The 24,623-nt window shown below is 35.0% G+C and overlaps 1 protein-coding gene across 3 annotated transcripts in view; it reads left to right on the forward strand.

The window, feature by feature from the left end:
• LOC150097100 (VPS35 endosomal protein-sorting factor-like) overlaps positions 1 to 24,623 on the forward strand; it is a 386,078-nt gene that overhangs the window by 38,732 nt on the left and 322,723 nt on the right. For all 3 annotated transcript variants that reach the window (XM_090406834.1, XM_090406831.1, XM_090406832.1), the window contains 2 exons: positions 1,960 to 2,193; positions 18,788 to 18,929. In XM_090406834.1, the coding sequence (XP_090262960.1) occupies positions 1,960 to 2,193; positions 18,788 to 18,929 (376 nt within the window). The remainder of the gene's footprint in view (positions 1 to 1,959; positions 2,194 to 18,787; positions 18,930 to 24,623) is intronic.

Genomic DNA, 24,623 nt, shown 5'->3' on the forward strand with positions numbered 1-24,623 from the left:
CCGAACAAGAAAGCACCGGTTTCTGAACAGAATCTCAGTTCCCGAACAGGCAAACCGGCAAAAACGTGCTCCGAGGGCTCAGGTTACGACAGGAGGGTGTCAGTTACACCATAGCCTCCGCTCAGAGTTAATTAATTAATTTAAGACATCTATTGTATATAATTATTATTATTATTATTATTATAGGTGCCTCCATAAAGTCAAAAGACTCATCGCGGAAAACCCAACATTGCATACTAGCCATTATTCACACAATACCTGTCATACTTTCCCTTAAACTCATTCACATTCTTGAATTTGCAGTGCCTTTTCTTGATTTTCTTTGTATTTTGTGTTTTTTTTTTATAAATTATTATTAAATAAACCACCGTGGGGCAGAAGAAGGATAGTGATAGCATCAAAGCGAAAAAAAAAGTTGTTAGAACTTTTTTTTTCATATCCAAACATGAAAATTGCGTTCTTGTCTCGGATCTTGCTATGCAGTTCGGTATGGCAAAATCAACGATCTGTACAATACTCAAAAATAAAGAGGCGATCAATTTTCGTCTATATTTTATCTATTTATTGTGTTTATTCTTTTTATGTAAGATTCTATGCATTTTCATTGTTTTTGTATACGATTTTATGCATGAAGTATTATGAAGGTTTAAATAAGCAATCATCTGGGGTTCGATAATGGATTAATCCATTTTACATTAATTCTTATGAGAAAATGGTTTCAGTTTTCAAACAAATCGGTTTCTGAACAGCCTTTAAGAATGAATTATGTTCGACAACTTAGGTTCCACTGTATAGGCTTTTAAATCGAATGTCAGCAAGTTTCTCCTTTCCCATCCCACTACCCATATACTGTACTAAAGTACTATAGGTTGACCAGCCAACCTCTCATATATGGGCCTAACATAAAAAAAAAAGAAAAAAATACTATTAATATATTAATAGTACAGGGTGGCCCATAAGTCACAAAGGGGTTTAAACATTTAGTAACTTATTTATTAATTATTTTTATTCTTTTTTTGTTATATTAAAATGAAGATCATGGAGATTTTTTTATTAGTTATGAAAAGCCACATCATGTAAATGTCTTCCATTTTCAGCTTCCACAAAGACGGGTCCTTTCTGTGGCATGTTCCATGCTGGTTGTTAATATTTCTTGATGACTGTCATAATTTCTATACGACTGTTCTCCTTCAGCTGTTGGATTTTCTGGGGCTTGTTCACATATACCTTTTCCTTCAGGTAACTCCAGGAGCCATCAGATCTGGAGAACATGATGCACAATTAATTTAGTAGATCTTCAAGAAATTATTGTAGATAATCACAAAATTGCATGCTTTTGGTTCATTGTTGGATTGTGAACTTTTCCATGAGTAATTTCCCGAATGTTCCTTAAAAAAAAAATAAAGTGAAAAAATTAATAATCAAAAAAGTTATTCACATTTTAAACCCCTTTGTGACTTATGGACCACCTAGTAGATAACTTAATTTTTAATTTGAAAATTTTCAAACATTTTCAGCTAAGTCAGCAAGTGCTGGCTCATTTGTTTAGCATCTAGGGACTTGCCATGGCAAGGTACGGATTGTACAGTAGGTTAGAAAATCCTTCGGTTCTGTATTCCTTGTTGGTGTGTGAAGGGGGGAGAATTTCCTCTTAGTTATGTAGCTCTAACTATTCAGCTTTTGAATGATTTATTTAAATATAATAATGTAACACAGTAATCTAGAATTACATGGATCTCTTAAAGAGTTGCATAACTTGTCCTTCATTCAGTTTGAAAAATTTAAAGTTCCTTTTTTATTATGTTATTTCTTTGGTTATGTTGTGAAATGAGGAAACTCCAAAATTTTTTGGTTGATTCAACATTCCAAATCTGTCAGCATACAAATATTGATTTCTGTGTATATATTTCATTTAATAATTATATATTAAAATTTTTTAATTAATAAATTTAATTACAGGTCCAAGAAGGCAAAATACGAAAGGTTGGGAGTAGCAGCACTACCAGTAGTGCTTCATCTTCTGTTAATGGCACTCCAAGAAAGATATCTTCCACAACATGGGGTGGAATAGATCCTCTGTCCCCACTTCATCCATTGAGTTCAGCTTTAGAGGGACTAGATCCACTCTCACAATTTGCTGCTGAATCAGATCTGTTAATTCAAAAAAATGTTGAAGTTGGTGTGCAAGACAAGGTGAGGTCTAGGACTTTATATAAAGATGAATTAATCTCACTTTATTGAATGGCACATATCTGTATAAAAATGCATTATGTTTAAATTTTGGTAAATGGTCTGAAAATTTTGAATTTAATAAGTTCACAGTATTAATAGAGGTAAATTCTGAAATAATGTTGTTTTTCTGATGTACAGATCATTTTTTCTTTAATTTAATGTGTGACTTTTTTTTCAAATTATTACCTCACTTTTCTTCTCCTTTTTTTGAGCTGCATAAGTATAGATGCTGTTCATAGCTATTTAAACACAATTTGAATCTACTGAAAGGGGAGAAGTTAATGCTATTTATATGACATTTATTTAGGAAAATAAAGGACACTGTTCACAATTAAAGCCAGCTATTTTTCATGCATTTTTAAAGTGGGTGAAAAGGGAGATTTCACGTACTCTGGATTATTTTGCTATTTCACACATTTTTATTTTTATTTGAAGTTCTCCTCTATCTTTGTAAGGAAGGAATAATTCACATGCCATTGTCATATTGGTTGAAATTAGGATATTACAATTCAATGTTGTCTTCTCTTCTTTCTCTGCTTTCCTGCAGTAGTCTCTCGAAGCAACGCACACCAAAACCACTCAAATGCAGTCCATCTTATACAGTTCACTTCATCCTTCCTTCAAACTCATTCCGCACATTAACAAACTGCACTCCTTTCTCCTCACACATTTCCACTAACATATCATTCATAATCCTTGCTGTCTGCCTCATCTCACCACTGTCATACCTAGGCAACACACTTACTACCTTTCATATGACACTATTCTCTTTTAACTGTCTAAGCAATCTCCTGATATCCAATCTGACATGTTCTTTGTTTGCAGCCAATTCATTTGTACATATTACAACTCCCAACTCCGCTTGTTTACTTCTCATATCTAATGTCTCAATCACTCTACTCATTCTACCTCCAGTAAAACATACTTTACGCATCCTGTCGTATAGCACCCCTTTAATAATTGATTCACCATGATGCCACTTGTGGGTCTTTTGTTACTTCTTTTATATCAACATTATTTGTTTTCATCATTTTCACACTTCTGTACATATATATTAAAATTTCTTTACTTCATTCCACATCCATTTCATCTCTTACCTCATCTTAATCAGCTCAACTTTTGAATCTTGGTTTCACATTTTTGCTCTCATTCATTCTTAGAACTTTTGAACCGGCATCACACTTTTATTCTTCATTCTTTCGAATTTTCGAACTTTCAAACCTTGCATCACACTTTCGCTTTCATTTATTCTCTCAATTTCGTTGCCTTCCACCACATTTGCATTACTTTCGTCTTTCTTACCATCGTTTACATTTCTCAGATCACTCATACTCTTTTTCAAAACTTTTTAAACATTTTTTCACTGCTCTTTTACACCATCCTTTTCTATCAGACGAGCACTCATCCTCCTCATGGCATTCTCACTACTAACACTTTCAGTTATCAACATATTAGCACTCATCAATCCTCATTCAGTTCACACTTCTCACACACCCTCCCATCTGCCTTAAATATCCACAATTTATCTATGTAATCAAATAAGTACGTATAGCACATTTCATGAAATGACTGTTTCGTAAAATGTGTGCTTGAGTTGTACCCTGCAGCTGCAATCTTTCTTATTATGGACAGACAGGCAGGACAGCCAACATCCGTATAACAGGGCTCCAAAATTGCATCGGATTTTGCCACTACAGCAGCTCAGGATTAGCAGAACATGCCTTTCACACCTGACACAGAATTGAGTAAAGTTGCAAAAAAGCAACTTTACTCAATTCAAGTTTGAGAGACTTTTCTTGAAATCAGCTGCAGCTCTTACCAACTACCCTGTCATATGGGAAATCCTTATCCACAGACAGTCAACCCAACGAACAAAAACTCCCAACTGAAGCCAGTAGGTTGCATAATTGTAGGACTTTTGGTCTCCTATACCTCTCCTGTTTCTTCATGTTGTTAGTGAATTATGCTTGCAGGAACATGTATAATGCAAGTATATTTTTCCCTAATGATGCCAATTAGTAAGTAAATAAGCTTATTTATTAACCAGTACATTGTTAATTTCCTTAAAAAATAAAATATGCGATGATAAAGCAAGAAGGTGGCAAAATGTTCTGGAGGCTATTGAAAAAACATAGAAATTGAGGAAGAAGTACGGTATATGGAATGAAAAATTAGAACATAATAACGATGATATGAAAACTGAAAATAAAGATATTCTAGGTGTCTGGAATAATTAAATGAATGAAAAAAATTAAAATTAATGAAAGAAAAAGTGATAGTAAAGTGGGAAAAAGTAGTGAGGAATGCAGTTGTGAGAGTACATATCAATACTCAAGATACAAAAACCATCAAAATCCTGAAATGTAGAAAGGTTAGAGTGGATGATAATCAACCACAAATGCTCATATATATATATATATATGTGTGTGTGTGTGTGTGTGAAGAAATTCAATGACTAGAACCCGAGTGATACCAAAATAGAAAAAACTATTTATTATTTGAACGTGCAACTAGTTTTGTCTTCTTAGTAGACTTCATCAGGTGAATGACTTCTCTCTGAACAATACCTGCAGGTTGTTTATGATAGAGCAGTATCTTGAAAAAGGAGGGTAACTGGTGGTATATTCCCCAGGGTTCTGTATTTCCATATTTTCCGCAATTGCACCAATACTGACCTCATCATTGTAATTCTTCTTTTAATTTCTGGTTGACACATCTACAATTGCTTATTAGAGCTCCCAAGGTAAATGAATTCATCTATATTCTTGAAATCCATGTTGTAGGCGAAATTGTTATTTTCATCTATGGTCATGTATTTTGTTTTATCACGATTAATTCTTAAACCATGTTTCAGACTTTCCCATTCAACTCTTTTAATAAGGGACTCTAGTTCTCCATTGCTGCTGGTAATAAGAACGGTGTCATCAGCATTAAGATTATTTATCTTTTTTGCCAACAACTGAGAAACCATTATTCATATCTGTTAAGTGCCTTTCTCATAATGTCATCATCATCATCATCATCATCATACGTATCAAGGATTTAGGCCTAGTATGGCCTGTTCCAGCCTTAGAAGTCATCGTTGAATCGTTTAAGAGGACATCCTGGTTTTCTTTTTCCTAATGGCTTGTACTTTAAGGCTTGTTTTGGTAATCTTTCTATTTTCATTCTTTGAACGTGTTCCATCCATCTATGGTTATATTTTTTAATTTTTTCAATTACTGGTTCTTGGTTTAATTCTTTCATAATATCTTCGTTTCTTTTGTGATCAAATAGGGTACACTTTGCAGTTTTTCTCATAAACTTTGCAGTTTTTCTCATTTCTGCTGTTGTTAATCTTTGTTTGTCTTTTTGTTTTATTGTCCAGATTTCGCTTCCATACATTAAGACCGGTAGGGCTAATGTATTGTATACTTTTAGCATGGTTTGTTTTTGAACTAGGTTTGGTTTAAATATAGAGTTAATTACTCCTGTTATTTTTAAATAATTTGCAATTTTTATGTTTATATCTTTTTCATTTTCATAAGTGATCATACATCCTATGTAGTTAAATGAATTCACCTGTTCTAAGATCTTGTTATCTAATACTATTTTAGTTCTTGCTGGATCTTGTCCTTTAAAGGCCATAGTTTTTGATTTTTCCATTGATATTATCATACCATAATCTTTTGATATCTCATTTAGATTTAAAATAGCTTTCTGTAAGTTATCTTCAGAATTTGTAATTATTATTTGGTCATCTGCAAAGAGGAGAGTGTTTAAGTTAACTGTAGGTGAAAGTTTAATTCCTTGATATAAATTTTTACTCCATTTTATTATTATTTCATTTAAGTAGATATTAAAAAGAGTTGCTGAGAGGGGACATCCCTGTCGGACTCCTTGGTTTATCTCTCTTGTATATGATAGCTCATGATTTAATCTTATTTGTATTTGATTATTTTCATATATACTTGTGACAGCTTTTAGGATATTATTTGGTATTTGTCTTTCTTTTAATATGTTAAATAATATGTTTCTTTTAACTTTGTTAAATGCTTTTTCAAAGTCAATAAATGCAATATGTGTTTCTAAATTATATTCTATTCTTTTCTCTATTATTAATTTTAGGCAGAAGGCTGGGTCTATACATGATCGTCCTTTTCTAAATCCATTTTGTACCTCTAGAATAAAGTTTTCGGAATATTTCATTAGTTTGTTATTTAAGATTCTGCTGTATATTTTGTAACATGAATTTAGTATACTGATACCTCTATAGTTTTTAGGGTCATCTCTATTACCTTTCTTAAAGATAGGAATCACAATTGCTTTTTTCCATTCTATTGGGGGATACCAGTTGAGTAAATTTTATTTAAAAATAATAAGCGTCTTCCTTTGAATCTTGTTCCTGCGTATTTATATAGTTCTGAACCTAGCTTATCTTCTCCAAGTGATTTTCCGTTTCTTGTTTCTTTCAGGCTGATTTCTAATTCTTCTTCAGTTATTTCCTTTTCATTTTCGTTAATTGTTTGCCAGTTGTCTTTTTTAAAATATTTGTCTGTCCACAGTTCTGTGTAGTAATTTAGAAATTCTTCTAATTTCAATTCAGTGTTTAATTTTATATTTTCTTTGGTATCTGCATTTAGGTGTTTCAAAATCTTATATACATTGGGTCTTATTTTATATAAATCATGTTCTAAATTAGAAACAAATTTATTCCATGATTCTCTATGTCTTTTTCTGACTTCTCTTTTAGCTACGGCTCTTATTCTTTTATATTCTATTTCATCTTCTAATCTTTTACTGCTTAACCATTTGTGATAGGCTTCTTTTTTCTTTTTGATTATTTCTTTGATTGTATCATCCCAGATCTTCAGTTTTTTTCTTTTATTGAATTTTTTGGTCTTTCCTAAGCTTTCATTTGCTGCTGCATTTAGTATCGTTTTTATATTAAGCCATTCTATTTCTATTTCTTCATTTTGTTTTATTTTATCTAGATACTGGTTAATTCTTTGTTCATATAGCCATTGTACATTTGTGTCATTCAATAGTCTAGTTTTATAAACAAATGTTTCAATTTTTCTTTCTGTTCTTGTTACTTGTAGCCATTTAGGTGGTAATCTTAATTTTATTTTAACAAGGAAGTGGTCACTGCTTATTTCATATCCTCTGTGAACTCTAACATCTAGTGAAAATTTTGATGTCTTTTCATTTAATATGAAGTAATCTAATATTGATTTCCATCCTCTTGCTGCCCAAGTATATTTATGTATGTCTTTATGTTTATAGAAGGAATTCATTATTTTTAGGTTATTATAAACTACAAAGTCAATCAATTTTTTACCATTTCTGTTTAGAGTGTGTTCTCCATGTATTCCTATATTATTATTAATTTTTGTGTTTCCAATTCTTGCATTTAAGTCTCCTGCTAAAATTATGTAATCATTTTTATTTATTTTATTATATATGTTTTGTAGCTGATTATAAAAATCAATATTATCCTGTTCTCTTCCTTCTTCTGAGGCATATAAATAGCCTCTATCTATTTTTATTCTAGCTTCTATTATTCTTTCATTCCATAATTTATAATGTTTTAACTGTTTTGGAAGGGAGTTATGAATCCAAATCATGACTCTTGCTTGTGCTCTTTGGTCTCTGTCGACTCCACTGTATATCACATTAAAATTTTCAGTTCTCATAGTTCCTTTTAATTTCTTTTTTGTTTCAGTGATTACTGCTATTTTAAAGTTTCTTTCATTTAATAACTGGTCTAATTCTATTTCTTTATATGCTATTCCTCTTACATTCCAGGTTGCTATGTGTATTATATTTTGTCGTTTCCATTTTCGTTTTCCCTTTTCCATTCCAGGGTCATTTCCCATAGATTCAATCCGATTATCTTTTTCTGTCAGCTTACAAGTATGGTTATGTTCTCCTTGTCAGGGGACTAGCCTGACGATGGAATAGTTCAGTGGTAGGGCTGCTACCTTAAGGCTTCTGAACTCGCCTTCTTCCGAATTTAAACCCATAGGAGGAATAGGGTATATTGAAGGGGAAAGGGTAGATTATAGAAGAAATATAGTAAGGTTTATAGAGAGGACATAGTTGTAAGGCCAGAAATGAAAAGACCCCCATGGCCCTCGAGTACTCTAATAACACAAGGGTCATAAAGGAAGAAGAGTTGGCTGATAAGGCCTTATAGGAAAGATTAAAGTCAGTGGGTCTTCCTCAAAGTAGAAGAAGGAGAGGATAGATCCAGCAGGGGGTCCATGGGAGTGCCGCTTCCCTTACAATCAAGATGATTGCCCCTTATGGCCCTGTTGGTCCACGAGTCCTTATTCAGTATATTCAGACCACCCCACCATATATATATACACACACACACGCACGCACACGTACACACACACACACACATGGTGGGCTCCCCTATCCGCCACCCAGGGGATGCGCTCTCTAGGGGGTTACAGAGTCCCCTGAGAGCTTTCTCATAATGTATTCTCTGTAAAATTGTATAGATCAGGGGAGAGTATGCATCCTTGTTTACACCACTCTCGACATTGAACCACTAAGACATTTTTCCATCTATTTACACTGCAGTCTCATTCCTCTCATAGAGTTGTTTTAAAAGGTGTGTCAAATGTTCTAGGATGCCCATCTTAGTATTTTGTAAGCAAAAATTATGAAGACAACACAAAGGCTTCTGGGAATGATGAGAAGGACACTGACCTGTAGAAGTAGGGAGATTCTTGTTCCTTTGTATAAGGCTTTGATTAGGGCACAGATGGACTATTGTGCCCAGATTTTCAGAAGGACAAAGAGATGTTGAAAAAGGTCCAAAGGCAACTGACTAAGGTAGTTTCTAACCTCTGGAATGTCGAGTATGAGGAAAGATTGAGAAGATGTAATTTGCAGAGTCTGGTGGACAGGAGGAAGAGGGGAGATATGATAGAGACCTACAAGTTAGTAAGGGGTTGTTATAGGATCAATGCTGGAGAAGTTCTACAGAAAATTGTGGGAGATCGGGAGAGAACCAGAAGTCATCCTGGAAATTGTATTAAGGGGGTGTGAGTAGGGGAGTGAGAAGCAGTTTTTTTTTGTGCAGAGTTGTAAATGATTGGAATGCTTCAAGAGTGTGGTGTCTGCAAGGAGTTTGAGTGTGTTTAAGACAATATGATGAGCTGTGATAAAAGGACCTCCCAGATGAGTCTTTGACTCTGTGAGATCTTGGGGTAATAATACTAATAATAATAATAATTTTCCACAGGTCCTCCCACCTAACACAATAAAATTCTTTGGCGTAATTAATGAAGCATATACAAGGGAATATTAAATTCTTGAGCCTTTGCAACCAAGTGCCTTAGATTAGAAATTTGATCTCTGGTTCCACGTCCTTTTCTAAAACCTACCTATTCCGCAAGAATTTGTTGGTCGACATATTAAGTCTTTCTTTAATAATATAGAGAAGAATTTGGCTTGCATGTGGGATCAAGGCTATGGTCCTATAATTAATATTCGTTGACATTTCCTTTTTTGTGTATTGGTATAAAAATGGATTTTACCTAATCATCAAGCTAATCTCCTGTCTCCCAGATTTTATTACATATTTTTCTGATGATTTTGATTCCTATGGATCCTAGACATGCGGTACATTCATTTGTTATTTGGTGATGGCCTGGATTTTCCCTTTTCTGAGTTTTTTTTAGAACATCTTCAACCTCTACCACAGGATAATGTTCACACTCACTTTTTCCTCAACACCTATCGACAGGAAATGGCACACAAATGGATCTGAATATATTTACATATAAGTCTCTAGTGTTTTCTTTTGTTGAATGAGACTGAATTATTTGTATATAGATTTGAGCAATAGTCTTTCCATCTACTAAGGAAGTCCATTGGATCAGTAAGAATATGATTGTTGACATCATCTGTACTTATACTTTAGTTTTAATTTTCTATTGAACAGCCTTATTTTGCTAAATAGGCCTTTGGTTTAATTTTGATTTGAGTGATCTTCAATTTCTCTGTATATTATTATTATTATTACCACGGGCTACTCCAGGAGTCCTTAGACTCATCGAGGGAGGCCCTAAACATCATGTTCACACAGCTGTTCAACATTCTCACAGTATCTATCATACCTTGCCTTGAACTCGCTCACTGTCATAGCACCCACAACAGACTCTGGCAGCTTATTCCACTCATTTACCACTCTAAAAGTAAAGAACCCAGCTATAACACCCCTGCTAACCACACTCTTGCCCAGCTTCCATGGGTGTCCCCTAGTTCTCCCACCACCAGTCCTGATTTCAAAAATATCATCTGAATTAATCCTATAGAATCCTTTTAGCAATTTGAATGTCTCGATCATATCTCCCCTTTTTCGCCTATCAACTAGTTTCTGCAACCCACAAATCTTCAACCTGTTCTCATATGGTGCATTCCATAGACCTGCTATCATCTTAGTCACTCACCTCTGGATCCTCTCAACCTCCTCCCCATCAAGAAGGAACCGAGGTGACCAAATCTGGGCACAGTAGTCGAGATGAGGTCTTATCAGGGCTCGGTACAGAGGTACAATAACTTGTTTTTCTCTGCTCGTCAAGGTATTTTTCAACAACCAAGTGAGTTGATGAGCTGATTTAGCTACTTTCGCAATGTGCCCCCTAAACTTCATCTCCCTATCCACCAACACTCCCAAGTCCCTGGCCTCATCAATCTCTTGGAGTACAGTTCCACCATGTGGTATACTGCTGCTAATCTTTTCACTCCGAAATGCATAACCTTACATTTTGTCACATTAAATTGACATCCATTCTCCTTAGTCCAGAACTCCAATCTATCTAAGTCATCTTGCAAGACTTTGACATCTTCTGCATTCACTATCGCCCTACCCAACTTTGCATCATCAGCGAACAAATGAACTGTCCCACTTAGACCATTCCCTATATCGTTAATGAACAGATTAAACAGCAGTGGTCCAAGAACAGAACCCTGTGGCACACCACTAGTCACAGGCCGTTTTTTGGACTCTACTCCTGAATAAACTACTCTTTGATATCTCTCCATCAACCACCCAGCTATCCATCTCACCAACCCTATATCCATTCCCATATGTTGTAGTTTACGGATTAGAATTCCATGTGGTATCCTGTCAAACGCCTTTGCCAGGTCCACATGGAATTCTAATCCGTTCATGCTGTCCTCTGTACAGTATCTCATTTTCATCAATCCATTCCTGTATTTTTCCCTTGACTACTTTCTCCAAGACCTTGACAACGACTCCTGATATGCTGATCGGTCGGTAATTTGCAACCATAGTCTTGGATCCTCCTTTATGCAGTGGAACTATTTTCCCCTCATTCCACGCCTTCGGGACTAAGCCAGACCTGAGACTCAGATTAAACAACATGGTCAAGGGCACTGATAATTCATTAGCCGCTTCATGCAAGACCCGTGCCGGTATACCATCCAATCCCACAGATGTATTCACATTAAGGTTCTGTAATAGACTATTCACCTCCACTTCATTCATCACAATTCCCATATAAACTAATGATTCCTTCATTTTTTCAACGTCACCACCTGGATGATATACTTTTGCAAAGTGCGCGCTCAGTAACTCCACTATATCGACTGGTTCAGTGAACTCTTTACCATCATAATTCCTTAAAATCATTTTGCCATGTACAGTTTTTTTCTTGCTTGCAGCATATTGAAAGAACTGTTTGGGATTCTCTTTTGCTTGCATAGCTAGTTTCCTTTCATAATCGGCTTTTGCTGTTTTTAACACACTCGTTACCCTTCTAGCCTGTACTTTATACCGTTCGTGTGCCTGCAGGTCACCCCTTTCTTTAAATTCCCTCCATAGTTGTTTCTTTTTTTGCAGCTCAAGCTTAATGGTGTTATTCATCCATTTAACCCCTCCTTGTTTCACTATTCGGACCTTAGGTATATAATCAGCCATAACCTCCTGTAAATGCTCTTTGATCACTTCCCATGCTCTATCGACATCCAGCCCTTGCAGTTATACATGCCATGGCACTGATCTAAGCAATCTCCTAAGCTTGTCATACTTGCCAGCACGGTAATTCCACATATACCCTGTCTTAATCACAAATTTCACACCTTTAGCCACCTCCCAGGTCAAGACCTTATGATCACTCTCACCAATAGGTGGCAACATGGTCATATTCATTACAGTCAAATTCTCAGATACTATTACCAGGTCAAGCACTCTCACACCCCTAGTATTTTCAATTACATGCTGTTTCAGATAGTTATCCCTTAATAATTGAATAAAATCCATTTCCTTCCTCACATGTGTCCTCTCCTCCTTCCAATCAATGTTACCATAGTTGAAATCCCCCATAATAATTACCCTCCTTCCACTCATTTCATCAATTTGTTTATGCATACCATCTCCACCATCTATTCCATCACCTGGTCTATAGCAGCACCCAACTGTATATTTTATTCTGCCAGTATCAATCTCACACCAAATAGCCTCAAATGAGCTCCTTTCACTATCCTGCAATACTTCAATTCTCCTTGGCTGCAGTTCATCAGCTATCATCAATAACACCCCTCCCCCAATTTTATTCTCTCTGTCCCTCCTAAACATACTATAACCTACACATTCTATCCCACTAACTATATCATCTTCCGTCAGCCATGTTTCACTAATGCCAATAACCTGTGGCCAGGAAGAGCCAATCAAGGCCAAAAATTCTTCCTTCTTGTTCCTAATACTCCTGGCATTAGTATACATGAATTGCAGTGTTCCCTTTGTCCCACCCCTATCTTGATGCGTTATTTTAAATATCCCATTCCCATTTTTTGTCCTTATTGCTGGCTCAGGTACATTATATACATTTTTACACTCAACTGTCTCACTGATGTCTGGATATCCACTTCCCCCCCCTCCTTGGTAGTTCTAGTTTCCCTGGTTCTGCACATCCATTTTCACTTCATTCAGCAACACTTTTTCCAGTCTCCGCACACCAAGTCCATTCAAATGCAGTCCATCCATCTTGTATAAGTCCTTTCGCCCATCAAACTCATTCCACACGTCCACAAATTCCACACCACACCGTCCGCATAACCTGCGCATAATATCATTTGCGATTATGGCCCTCCTTCTAAACTCCTCTCTGTCATACCGCGGTAACAGACTCACCATTCTAACTCTGTCACTCTTTTCTTTCTCTACCTTTAACAATACTTTCAAGTCCTCTCTCATAAAAAATTTATCACCTTTCAATTCATTCGTACCAGCCACAATTGTTATTTCTTTCACCCTCTGTTTTTGCACTCTAATGCTCTCACTTACATCCTTAAATTTTGCACCCGGCAAGTACGATTTAGTTACACTCCCATCTATTACTCCTCTTAATAACGAGTCACCATACAATACTCTCTCCTTCATTTCGGAAACTCGCTCACGCTGTTTATTTCCGTTAGCCGAATCACTCTGGAAAGAGTTTTGCAGGTGCTCTATGTTATGTTTATGTATATGTTATTGATAAAGTTGTTTTTATCTTTAATGCAAAATTTTTCGATGAGCTTTGTGAACTTGCTGTAGCTCTGCCTATCATCTTCTGTTGTAAGTCCTTTTGACTTTATTTCTCTTTTCATTTCAGAGTTTCATTTGATATCCAGCATGTGTTGATTCTGGATTTTTTGGGCAATGTTTGACTTTGCAGTTTCCAGTAATATTTTGATTTTACCCCAATGTTCTTCTGGGGTCATTTCATCAGTGTAATTCCCTGATGAAATGACCACTTTAATGCTACACGTCTCAGTAATTCCTATGAAACCTAATTTGGATGGATATGTTATGTTATTTGTTTTCAAATGTATTTTCATATCAACAATGAGGAGTTGGTGATCAGAGCCACAATCAGCTCTGGTTGAAATGCTTTAACATTTTTCATCATAGACCTCTATCTTTTGTTAATAAATAAATAAGACTTCATTGCTAAATTCATTTACAAAGGTAATTCTTCGATATGTTGTCACGTTTCAGAATAGATCATTTTATTTTCACATGTGAAAGTTTTGTTTTTATCCATGCAAACAACCAAAATGAATAAACTATAAAGTAAAGTTAAAATATTAAAGAACAGATTCTGATAGAGGAAATTCCAAGTAAAACAGCTTACTTTGTCTAGCAGACACAAAGGTCACTTTGTTATAGTTAATCTGTTAATGGCTCTATAATCACGGTTAAGGATTAATTAGAATATTTATTATTAATTAGATTAATTAATAATAAATATTATTTATGTATATTAATTATAAATATAGATTAATTAGGATGAGATAAGGGATTAATGGTGAAGTAAAGTAATTATATGATGCAATGCAGGGAACTACTTGTGTGTTGATCCTTGGAATATTCTAAGTGATTTGTTTATTTATTTATTATTATTATTATTATTATTATGTGACACCTCCAGGGAGTCCAAAGACAAATGGAGGGACGGTACCTACTCTACAACTCTCTGTCTCCAACTACAACGAACCGCAACTACCATCATGTACACCAACGCCATCTACTGCCTACCACCACCACCACTTTCACAGAAAATCGCAAATATCCATGCCCACGGTGGGATTCGAACCTGCAGGCTTTTGGCTGGAGAGCAGATACGCTAACCACTCAGCTAACCATTTTGTCCACTTCACTTGATAGGGAGGTTAATATTACTAGTAAATGACAAGAGTTTGGTTTTCATTTTCAACTAATAAACAAACACATTAAACTTTATAATTGTAGTAATTGTTACATTTTATATAAGCTAACAAAATTTTGTTTGCTGACTTTGTGTGCAGACCATGGGCCCAACAAGGGTGGGGCTGACAGGGCTTTAGCCAGGGGGCCCGGAATTAGGGTGCCCATCTTGTTGGGTCGGCCAGTTAAGTGAGACTAACAAAAGACAAAAAGAAACTTTATGAAATATGAATGAATATGTGCTGAGAGGGACTACTAGCTTTTGCAATCATTTCCAACCCATTATCCATCTTTTCAGACTTATGGTTACTCTTCTGAACTTCCCATTTGAAAGGATTTACTTTAGTTTCTGGTTTTTGTTTGCCCGTCTTGCTTTCTCCTTCAACACTGAACACAATTAAAGGCTTGAAAAAATATTTCAGATCTTATAAAGGTATGCTAATGACAATGTTTTGGCACAAAATATTAGCAAATATTGACAATAAGAACATTATTATACAAAGTAAAGGAATATCGCTTGAGGTCGAATCCGCACTTATAAGAGAATTAGTGCAAGAGATACACTTACGTGACTCGTGGGAAAGCGTTGTCCAAGAAGCAAAAGTAATTGCTGAAGCAATTGATGTGCAACCTCAATTTTGCGAAAATCGAGAAACTACTGAACAAGATTTCAAAATTTTCATAATTTATCCAGTATTGAATTTCATTATGAATGATTTAAAAACAAAGTTTGAAGCAGCAGATAATATATGTGTATTATTCTCACCTATTTTAAATTTCCACAACTTAAACGATGGTCAACTTATCGCAAAAGCAGCAAAACTTGTGAATATGTACGAAAAAGATCTGTCAGAAGAGTTACTGAATGAAATTCTTCACCTTAAAAGTATTCATAAGATAGTTTTTGGCACAGAAACAAGTCCGGTGAGACTTTTGAACGCAATTTATGACAAAAACCTGTAAGGTATATTTGCCAATATCTGCCTCGTCATTAAACTATTTTGCACAATACCGGTTGCTGTTTCTTCAGCTGATAGATCATTCAGCAGACTGGCCAATTCATTGAAAACATGGCAAAGAAGCACAAGTAGCCAAGAACAACTTAATCACCTAGCAATTTTGTTCATCGAAAATGATTTGGCTAAGCGAGTTGATTTTACCGACATTATTGATAAATTTGCATCGACAAAAGCTAGAAAATATACTTTGAAGTAATTTTGAATATTATTATTAGTTTGTATTATGTAGATGTTGGTAGTTTTTTAAATAAATATTGCTTTTGTGTTATCATTTAAACTAATTGAACCTAAACCCTGTAGACTGTATAACAATGCATTGTCCTTAACCTGAGTGACAGGTAGGGGGCCTGCCAAAAATCCTGGCCTGGGGGTCCGCTTCAGGATGTGGAGGCCATGGTGCACACATAACATACACTGTGTAGACAAGTAGTTCCCTGCCTTTCATCATATAAATACTTTCCTCCACCATTAATCCCTTATCTCTAATTAAGTAAATCAGTAAATGCTCTTTGTTTTATGAAATCAGTAGCAGGATGGATCCACCTTGAGTTCTCCTAGGCATTCTTTCCAAAAGACTTTGATAATTTAAGGTATAGAGGTTAGCTCGTAATAATATGTAATAACATAATAACAATAATAATAATATTGGTAAGCAGACTTTAAAGAAGCTTTTTGTAGCAGCATACAGAACCAGTGACAGCTTCATTGATGGACAGGGCAGTAAAATGATAACAGCTTGAGAAAACATTTTGTATGCTGAAGTTCCTTTCCACAAAATCTGTGATTCCTCCAGGATTTCTGGAGGAAGTTTCACATATCTTCTATATATATAAATCAGGCAGTGGTATGGATGAATTCCAGATGCCAGTTACATCTGCAAATAAAGTTCAGGCCAACCAAATAACAACACAGAAATAGTTGAAAGTGTTTAGTGGTCTTTGTATGCAGTACAGTAATACCTCAATTAACGCTGAGGATGTGTTCCTAGAAGACAAAGCGTTAAATGAAACAGTGTTAAACAGGATCATTTTAACATATAGTAAATAGGGATGGGGAAACAGGTAACCAAGAATAAACAAGTTTTACTTTAATTTTAAGTTATTTTTATGTTAACTTTCCTTTCATTGCCCTTGGTGTTTTGGAATAATACACAAGCAATGGTTTTTAATTTGAAATCACTATTGGCATTACTATTCAGAAGAAGGGTTAAACTGTCGTTTGCAGCTTTGAATCCTGGTGCTTGCTTTTTGCCTGATATAAATGTACACTTTTGCATTCTCTTCCGGAAAAGTCCTGTTTCATCAACATTGAAAACTAGTTCTGGAGGATAATTTCCTCTTTCAATTATGGCTGTTGAAGTTGAAAAGGCTGAAGCAGCTTCAGTATCTGCACTCGCTGCTTCTCTGGTGATTCAAATATTGTAGATGTTGCTTCTTTTTTTAAATCTATCGAACCAACCTCTGCTAGCTGCAAAGTTTTTGCTCATATACTCTCTTTGTTTGAATATGATTAAAAATATTTCTGGCTTTTTCCATGATTATTGCCTAACTTAACCCCTCAACCCGGCCATGACATCTATAGACATCCAGCTAAATCTGGATACGATTCTGTAACACCTGTTGAATAACATGGATAAGAAGTGCAATTTAGTCTTACTATTTCATCCACCTCGGCCAGTAGGGCGGTTAATGGCATGTTGCGTTTGGTTTCATCATCAATCCAAATGGAAAGACGTTTCTCCATTTCCTCTAAAACATTGCTTCTGGATCGGGTTACCTTTGTTGCAGAAGTTATTGTGGTTGCGGTTGCTGAATGCTTAAATTTACCCTTGTTTTTTAATATCGTTTGTATTGTAGAAGTAAGTAGACAAATTTAAAGTGGCTCCAATGTCAACTTGACATCTACACCTTTTTCTAATTGCCTTAGTACCTGCATTTTAATGCTGAGTGAAATGCTTTTTCATATCAATTTTGTTTAGTTTTAACCTGCTGATTGGTTTGTGTTCAGGAATAATCGTATTATATACAAATCAAGGGAAATACAGCGATAAATTGAATCGTGTAAATTTAGTGCTTTTTTTAGGTTTCGAGTAGAATCGCATTACATCAAAATATCATGGAATATTTAGTGCTTTTTTTAGGGTTCGGAAAAAATCATCTTATAGCGAATCATCATTAATTGGGGTAGTGTTAAACGGGGTCTTACTTTATTTGGAAATCCGTGAGCTATTCTGAGAAAGCATTTTTGTTTACTTCTTGCATAAACTTTCCATTCCATTCATGTGTCATCTCCTATCTAGGAGGTTGACTACCATGATGTGACTATGGTTAACTATGGCATAACGACATAAAAACTCTTCCACATAAACTTTAACTGCTATCAAACATCATTCACATTATTCCAAATGAAATATTCAATATCACATTTTAAATCCAGATCTCTGTGTGTTTCTGATCTATCCATTCTTGATTTTTTTTGGAACTTCCAAGGATGAAATTTATATTTTGCCCCAGGTATTGGAAAATAATGGTGAGAACGCAATGCTATTGGGAAGGTAATTGTGAAATGCATGAAAACAACTAGAAAAAATGAAATATAATTTTGATGTGGTCATAACCACAGACAGTGTGTGAACCACTACTTGTTAGATTATTTTTTTTGAAAATTTGTAGTTCTCTTTTTTAGTGGCATGTGTTTCTTTCCTGTATGCCATTTAGTTTTTTGGGATTAAAATTTTTAAATGACTGTATACTTGTGTACATGTGTGATACTTTAAGACAAAGGCATAATTTGTAAACACTGTTAATGAATATTTTATTTTCAGAAAGAAGCATCCACAAAGAAAAGTCGTACTGATGATGGATTTGAACCTTGGTCAATGAAACGATCAGCAATTCTTAGTAAATACACAACATCACAGAAGCTCTCTATTACTACAAGCTTTCTTTCTGGAGGAGGAGAAAAGGGTAATCAGCAGATTACAGCATATAATAAGCACATAGTGTATTTTTTATTTATTTTTTAATGTGAATCCCAAGCATGAAAGGTTGTAAACCTATCATATAGTGTACTGTGGACTGGCTAGGGATTAGATAATCCAACCTTGCTCTAGAAGCCAAATGCTTATTTTTAAGCCCCTTCAGATCTTTGTTAAGCAGAATAATAGTCTTGTATGTCAACTACATAAAGACTTTCAGAAACATCCATCAAATCTGCATTCTTTTATGTGGAGAATAGTGATTCTTATGGCAAACTTCCAAGAGCATCACTGTTAATGTATTTTGATAACTGTAAGGTCACATTATATCTAAGCTTCCAGTTTGGCCAAAATATGATAATTTGCATATGGCAAGTATTGTTGGCTGTATATATTTGGGAGGGATGCTACATGGAGAGAATCTTTCGATGAGCAGATAATTAAAGCTCTAAGTAGTATGTTATTTTCGACCACAAAATTAATTAAATGAGATAACTGAAATTGGGTTTTATTGGTCGGAATTTGATACAACTAGTAACCAACTGGTTTCACCACGTTACTAGTTGTATCAAATTCTGACCAATAAAATGCAATTTCAGTTATCTTATTTAGAGCTACTCTTATTCAGTAGCTCTAAATAAGATAACTGAAATACGTTAAATAAGATAACGTGAAATACGTTACTAGTTGCGTATTTCACGCAACTAGTAACGTGAAATACGCCCACAGATGCATGACCCTTTGACACTTCTGCACATGTCAAAAGAAAGATAATCCATTCCAATATTAGTGTAATCAATGCATTTCATGGGATAAGTGTTTATTATTATATGTCAGAAAATTAGCTTTTCTTTTATGAAAATTCTAGTTCTTAAAGTGGTAACTGTTTTGCTTGTACAACAATTGGAATATTTATGTATAAAGCATGTGATTTCATGTGACCAATTCATACAATGGTGACCAATTCGTACATCCTTTATTTCTTTCTCCCCTTCAGCATGAATTGATTTTTCTTGGCACATTGCCAGACTAGGTTCTCTGAAGTGTGGGCCTACAATATAAGTAGTTAACTGTGGCAGTCAAGCAAAGTGAAAATGTCGATGAGATAATGGTGATGGTGGGTATGAATGACCTGGGAGGTTGTGTGAATTAGGTGGCAAGAGATCTGAAGTTAAGTTTATGAGTGTACAGAACAACAGTGTGAGAGAGAAAATACTGAACATATTACTCAGATATGATAAAGCACAGTTGAGGAGAGGAGCAGCAATAATGAATGATATGATAACAATTTGTCAAAAAGAATGGCTTTGATTATGTGGATGCCTGCAGTGCATTTGAGGATAAAGGAGAGATGTATGTGTGTGTGTGTGAGTGAGAGGGGAGGGCTGCATTTGAGCAAGGAAGGATATAGGCATCTGGAGAAACTGTTATACTCTGGGCAATAGTGGAACTAATTGGTGGCATTCATAGCCTCAGCCTGTCCAGAGATCATTGGGATCAGTGAAGCATGGTTGACAGAAGATGATGTCCTAACAGGAATGGAAGTAGAAGGGTGTAACATATTGCAGGACAAATGTGGTGAGGAAGTATTACTTATAAGTGATGAATTATATCCTTTCAGAGGGGAGAATTTGGAGGGAAGCGGCACTAATGGTTTTGAGAGCATATCATGTGAGGTTGAAGTGAACAGGACAGGGTATTAACCTCCCAACCAGCCGGGATGTATATATACGTCCAGCAAATCCTGGATATGATTCAGACCACCTGTTGAAAGAACATGGATAAGAAGTGCAATTTGGCTGTCATGTCTATTAGAAGGTGCAATAATCCCTCACGCTATGAGAACACTTAATCAGATTTCCACTTGTACATAGCTACGTTCAGTTGCCTATAGCAAGAAACACAGTTGCTTGCTGTTTGCTCAGTAACTAGAATCGAAGTTATATTTGACTAAATACTTACAAGTTATATTTATTTTTGCTACTTGTTTTATCATATAATTATAGTTTTTAATGCCAGTGCAAAATAAGTGATCCTTTCATACTTTCTTCACTTATTATTGTATCAATGTCACTATCAATTTTTTTGCTAATTATCTTAGTCGCTAATACATTTTATTCTCCCAGAACTTGATTCAAGATAATTATTTTTGTCAAACAGTTATTTTATAAATTCACGAAAATTCGAATCTTAAAATAAATACAGCCTCCATCTGTTCCAAATTAAGTTTTCTTTATTTTTTATTCATAATCTTAGTTTGAAGGTTAGTTTACAGATTGCATGAAGGTTCATACTTTTATGATTTTGCTTTATAGAGTTCATACATAAAGCTTGAATCATAACATGTAATGTATGATCTTTATAACATAATCTGTAATTCTTTGCACGTCAACATTATTGGTTTCCCTTAATCACTTGCTACAAATCGATATAAACGGTGGTTATCAAGTCAACTGTTATGTACATATTTTCTGCTAATTTTGATATTATGTGGCAGTTTTGAAGTAGCAATACTTTCCCTACAGTTTATGATTCGAAACATGTATAGGTGCATGCATCAAAATGAAATTTTATTTCCAAAATTTTCGTTATAGAATTAAAATTGTATTGTGCCTTTGAGGGCTAATCCCCCTGTGAATGGGACGAATTTAAGGACTGATGGAACTGTATAAAGAAGATGGGCTTCATTTAAATAGTTTTGGTATGAGTCAGCTGGAGAGGTTGTTGCTGGAAAGAGAGGTAATGTCTGTAATGAATAGATATAAAGTGATGCGAGGTGAAATGCAAGAGCAAGAAAGCAGGGTAGGGAAGTTTGTGGATGAAGTGGTGAGTATCGCGAGTAAAGCAAATGAAAGGGTGGAAACAACATAAACATGGGAAATGGGGGAAGTCAGGAGGGGGATAGGGTGGAGAGACACTATGAAATGCTTGGTTACTGGATGCAGAAGTGAATGTGTGAGTGGACGAAAAAGTATCAAGATGGCCTTGGATGGAAGAGGAGAGTTTTGGTGTGTAAAATCAATGGTAATATAGAGGAATGGACTGGGGAAGATGCTGATTAGTCACATCTGAGAAGTGATGTTTGTTGGACTTGTAGAACCAGAAATGATTTGTTATGCTTGTTTTACTAATGGCAGAAGTATTCAAAATAAGGGGAACAAAATTTTTGCATCGATTGATTGCTTTTACATAGCTTTTTAACATGAGTCTTGCATGGTTATAATGAAAAAACTATCAAAAACATAATAATTATAGCCATCATCCTATGTTCCATATGTTAAGAGACTTTCAGGAAAAATAGCAAGAATACTTCAACAGATTAATATACAAGTCACTTTCTGTCCAGTTTGCAAACTTAATACATTCCTTATTTTAACAAAAGACAGATATCTTCCTCTATCTTATCCTGGAGTTTACAGAATCCTCTGCTCTTGTGGCTTATGATATTATGGACAAACTGGTTGATCTGCACAAATTTGTCTTGAAGAACATCCAGAATACATTTCTCTTCAAGAACCCAACAAATCCGGTTTAGCAAGCCGTACTTTATCTACAAAACCCAGGATTCAGTGGAACAAAAACAAAATGTTACGGAAAAGTTACTTTCTTCTGAAAAGACTACAAAGAAAGCTGTGAAGCACATATTCACAACCCGAATCTGAACTAATCCTTGCCATTTACATGTTCCTTAATTGTAATTAAATTTTGCTTATATTTAAAAATAATTAACTAACTTAATTGTAATTTAATCTGAATATCTCTTAATGCAGATAGAGCTATTCTCCTGCAGCCTATAGTGCACATAATATCACATGCTTTCAATTAAATTGTTCCTTTTAGAGTTTTCCTATAACTGTATTGACAATGGCTATGAAACAGCTGAAAAATTTTACAAATAAAAATATTAAACGTAAGTTATTCTGGTATTAATATTTTATAATAATGTATAGGATTTGTCCCATTAAAGGTACTACTGGAACACCTGAAAAACTCTAATATCTGTTTTTTAATATCTTTAAAAAATTTTTAAATATTTAAAAAATCTGTTTTATATCATCAGAACTGAATTCCTGTCTATTAGTAAAGTGCTTAGTCACCTGCCAGGCATACGAAGGATGCCATTCTGTTGCAAAGCATCTTGCTATGGAATGACACTGAAACCATTTGTTTCCAATCTGTCAAACACAAAAGGTTGTAAACATAATCTACTACATTAGTACTGCAAATGGGCTGAGAGTTAGATAATCCAGAAATCCTGTTCTAGTGAAGAAACATGAAACTTTATCTAGCTACTTTAGGCCCAATATGCTGGGATTTAAAAGGTAAAAGCTCTTCAAAATGCACAGTTATATGATGTAAATGGGACATTATGTCAAGTAACACATAGTCTCTAATTAAGCTGTAAGTCAGCAGTTAGAATTGAAGGAGGTACAGGAATATGGTGTGATGTTATGTCAAGTGTGTGTTGTGTGTGCATTATCTTCACTGTTATTTATTCTTTATCTATCACATTATGAAGGAAAGTGGTATTAAATCTGATGTCAAGATTGGCGATTAGCTCTTTACTTTATGTAGAGGATGTTATACTTCTGAACCAGTACCAGTCTGCAAGATTTCCTGACTAAATTGAATAACTGTTATAATAAATTTGGTATGAAAATCAGCAATAAAAAGAATGAAAATAAGTAGAAACATTGAAAACATCGAATGTATCCTGAATAGTGAACCTGTAGAACAAGTAAAACATTTCAGCAATTTAGGCAAATTTTTAGTGCCTAATTATATATGAAAATTAAATATGGAAATAGTCAACAGAATTAATAAAAGCTAGTATGGTAGGAAGTCAGCTGACTAAGCAAACCTGGGGTGCAAAGTATACACTTAGTGGGAAAACTTTAACAGAAGTAGAGGAGTAGAGGGTATGAACATCAGCAATAAAAAGAATGAAAATAGGTAGAAACATTGAAAACATCGAATGTATCCCGAATGGTGAATCCGTAGAACAAGTAAAACATTTCAGCTATTTAGGCACAATTTTTAGTCAAGGTGATAAATTAAATTTGGAAATAGTCAACAGAATTAGTAAAAGCTAATATGGTAAGAAAAGCAAAAGCAGATTATGAAAGAAAATTAGCCATGCAGGCTAAAGAGAATCCCAAAGAGTTTTTTTCGATATGTTGCAAGTAAAATAAAAAATGTATATGGCAGAATGATTTTAAAGAATGCTGATTGTAGGGAGGTAACCGAATCAGTTGATATAGTGGAATTACTGAGTGAGCACTTTGCAAGAGTATATCATCCAGGTGATGATATTGCAGGAATGAAGGAACCAACAGCTTATATGGGAATTGTGGTGAATGAAGTGGAGGTGAATAGTCTATTACAAAACCTCAATGTGAATACATCTGTGGGATTGGATGGTATACCAGCTTGTGTCGTATGTGAAGCTGCTAAAGAATTGTCAGTGCCCTTGACCATTTTGTTTAATTTGAGTCTCGGGTCTGGGTTAGTCCTGAGAGGGTGGAAAGAGGGGAAAATAGTTCCACTGCATAAAGGAGGTTCCAAGACTGCTGTTGTAAATTACCGACTGATCAGCATATCAGGAGTCGTTGTCAAGGTCTTGGAGAAAGTCAAGAGGAAAATACAGGAATGGATAGATGAAAATGGGATACTGTATGGGGGA

This window comes from Typopeltis vanoorti, chromosome 17, assembly GCF_054136105.1.
Source record: "Typopeltis vanoorti isolate ZY-2024b chromosome 17, IOZ_Tvanoo_1.0, whole genome shotgun sequence".
Lineage (NCBI taxonomy): Eukaryota > Metazoa > Arthropoda > Arachnida > Uropygi > Thelyphonidae > Typopeltis > Typopeltis vanoorti.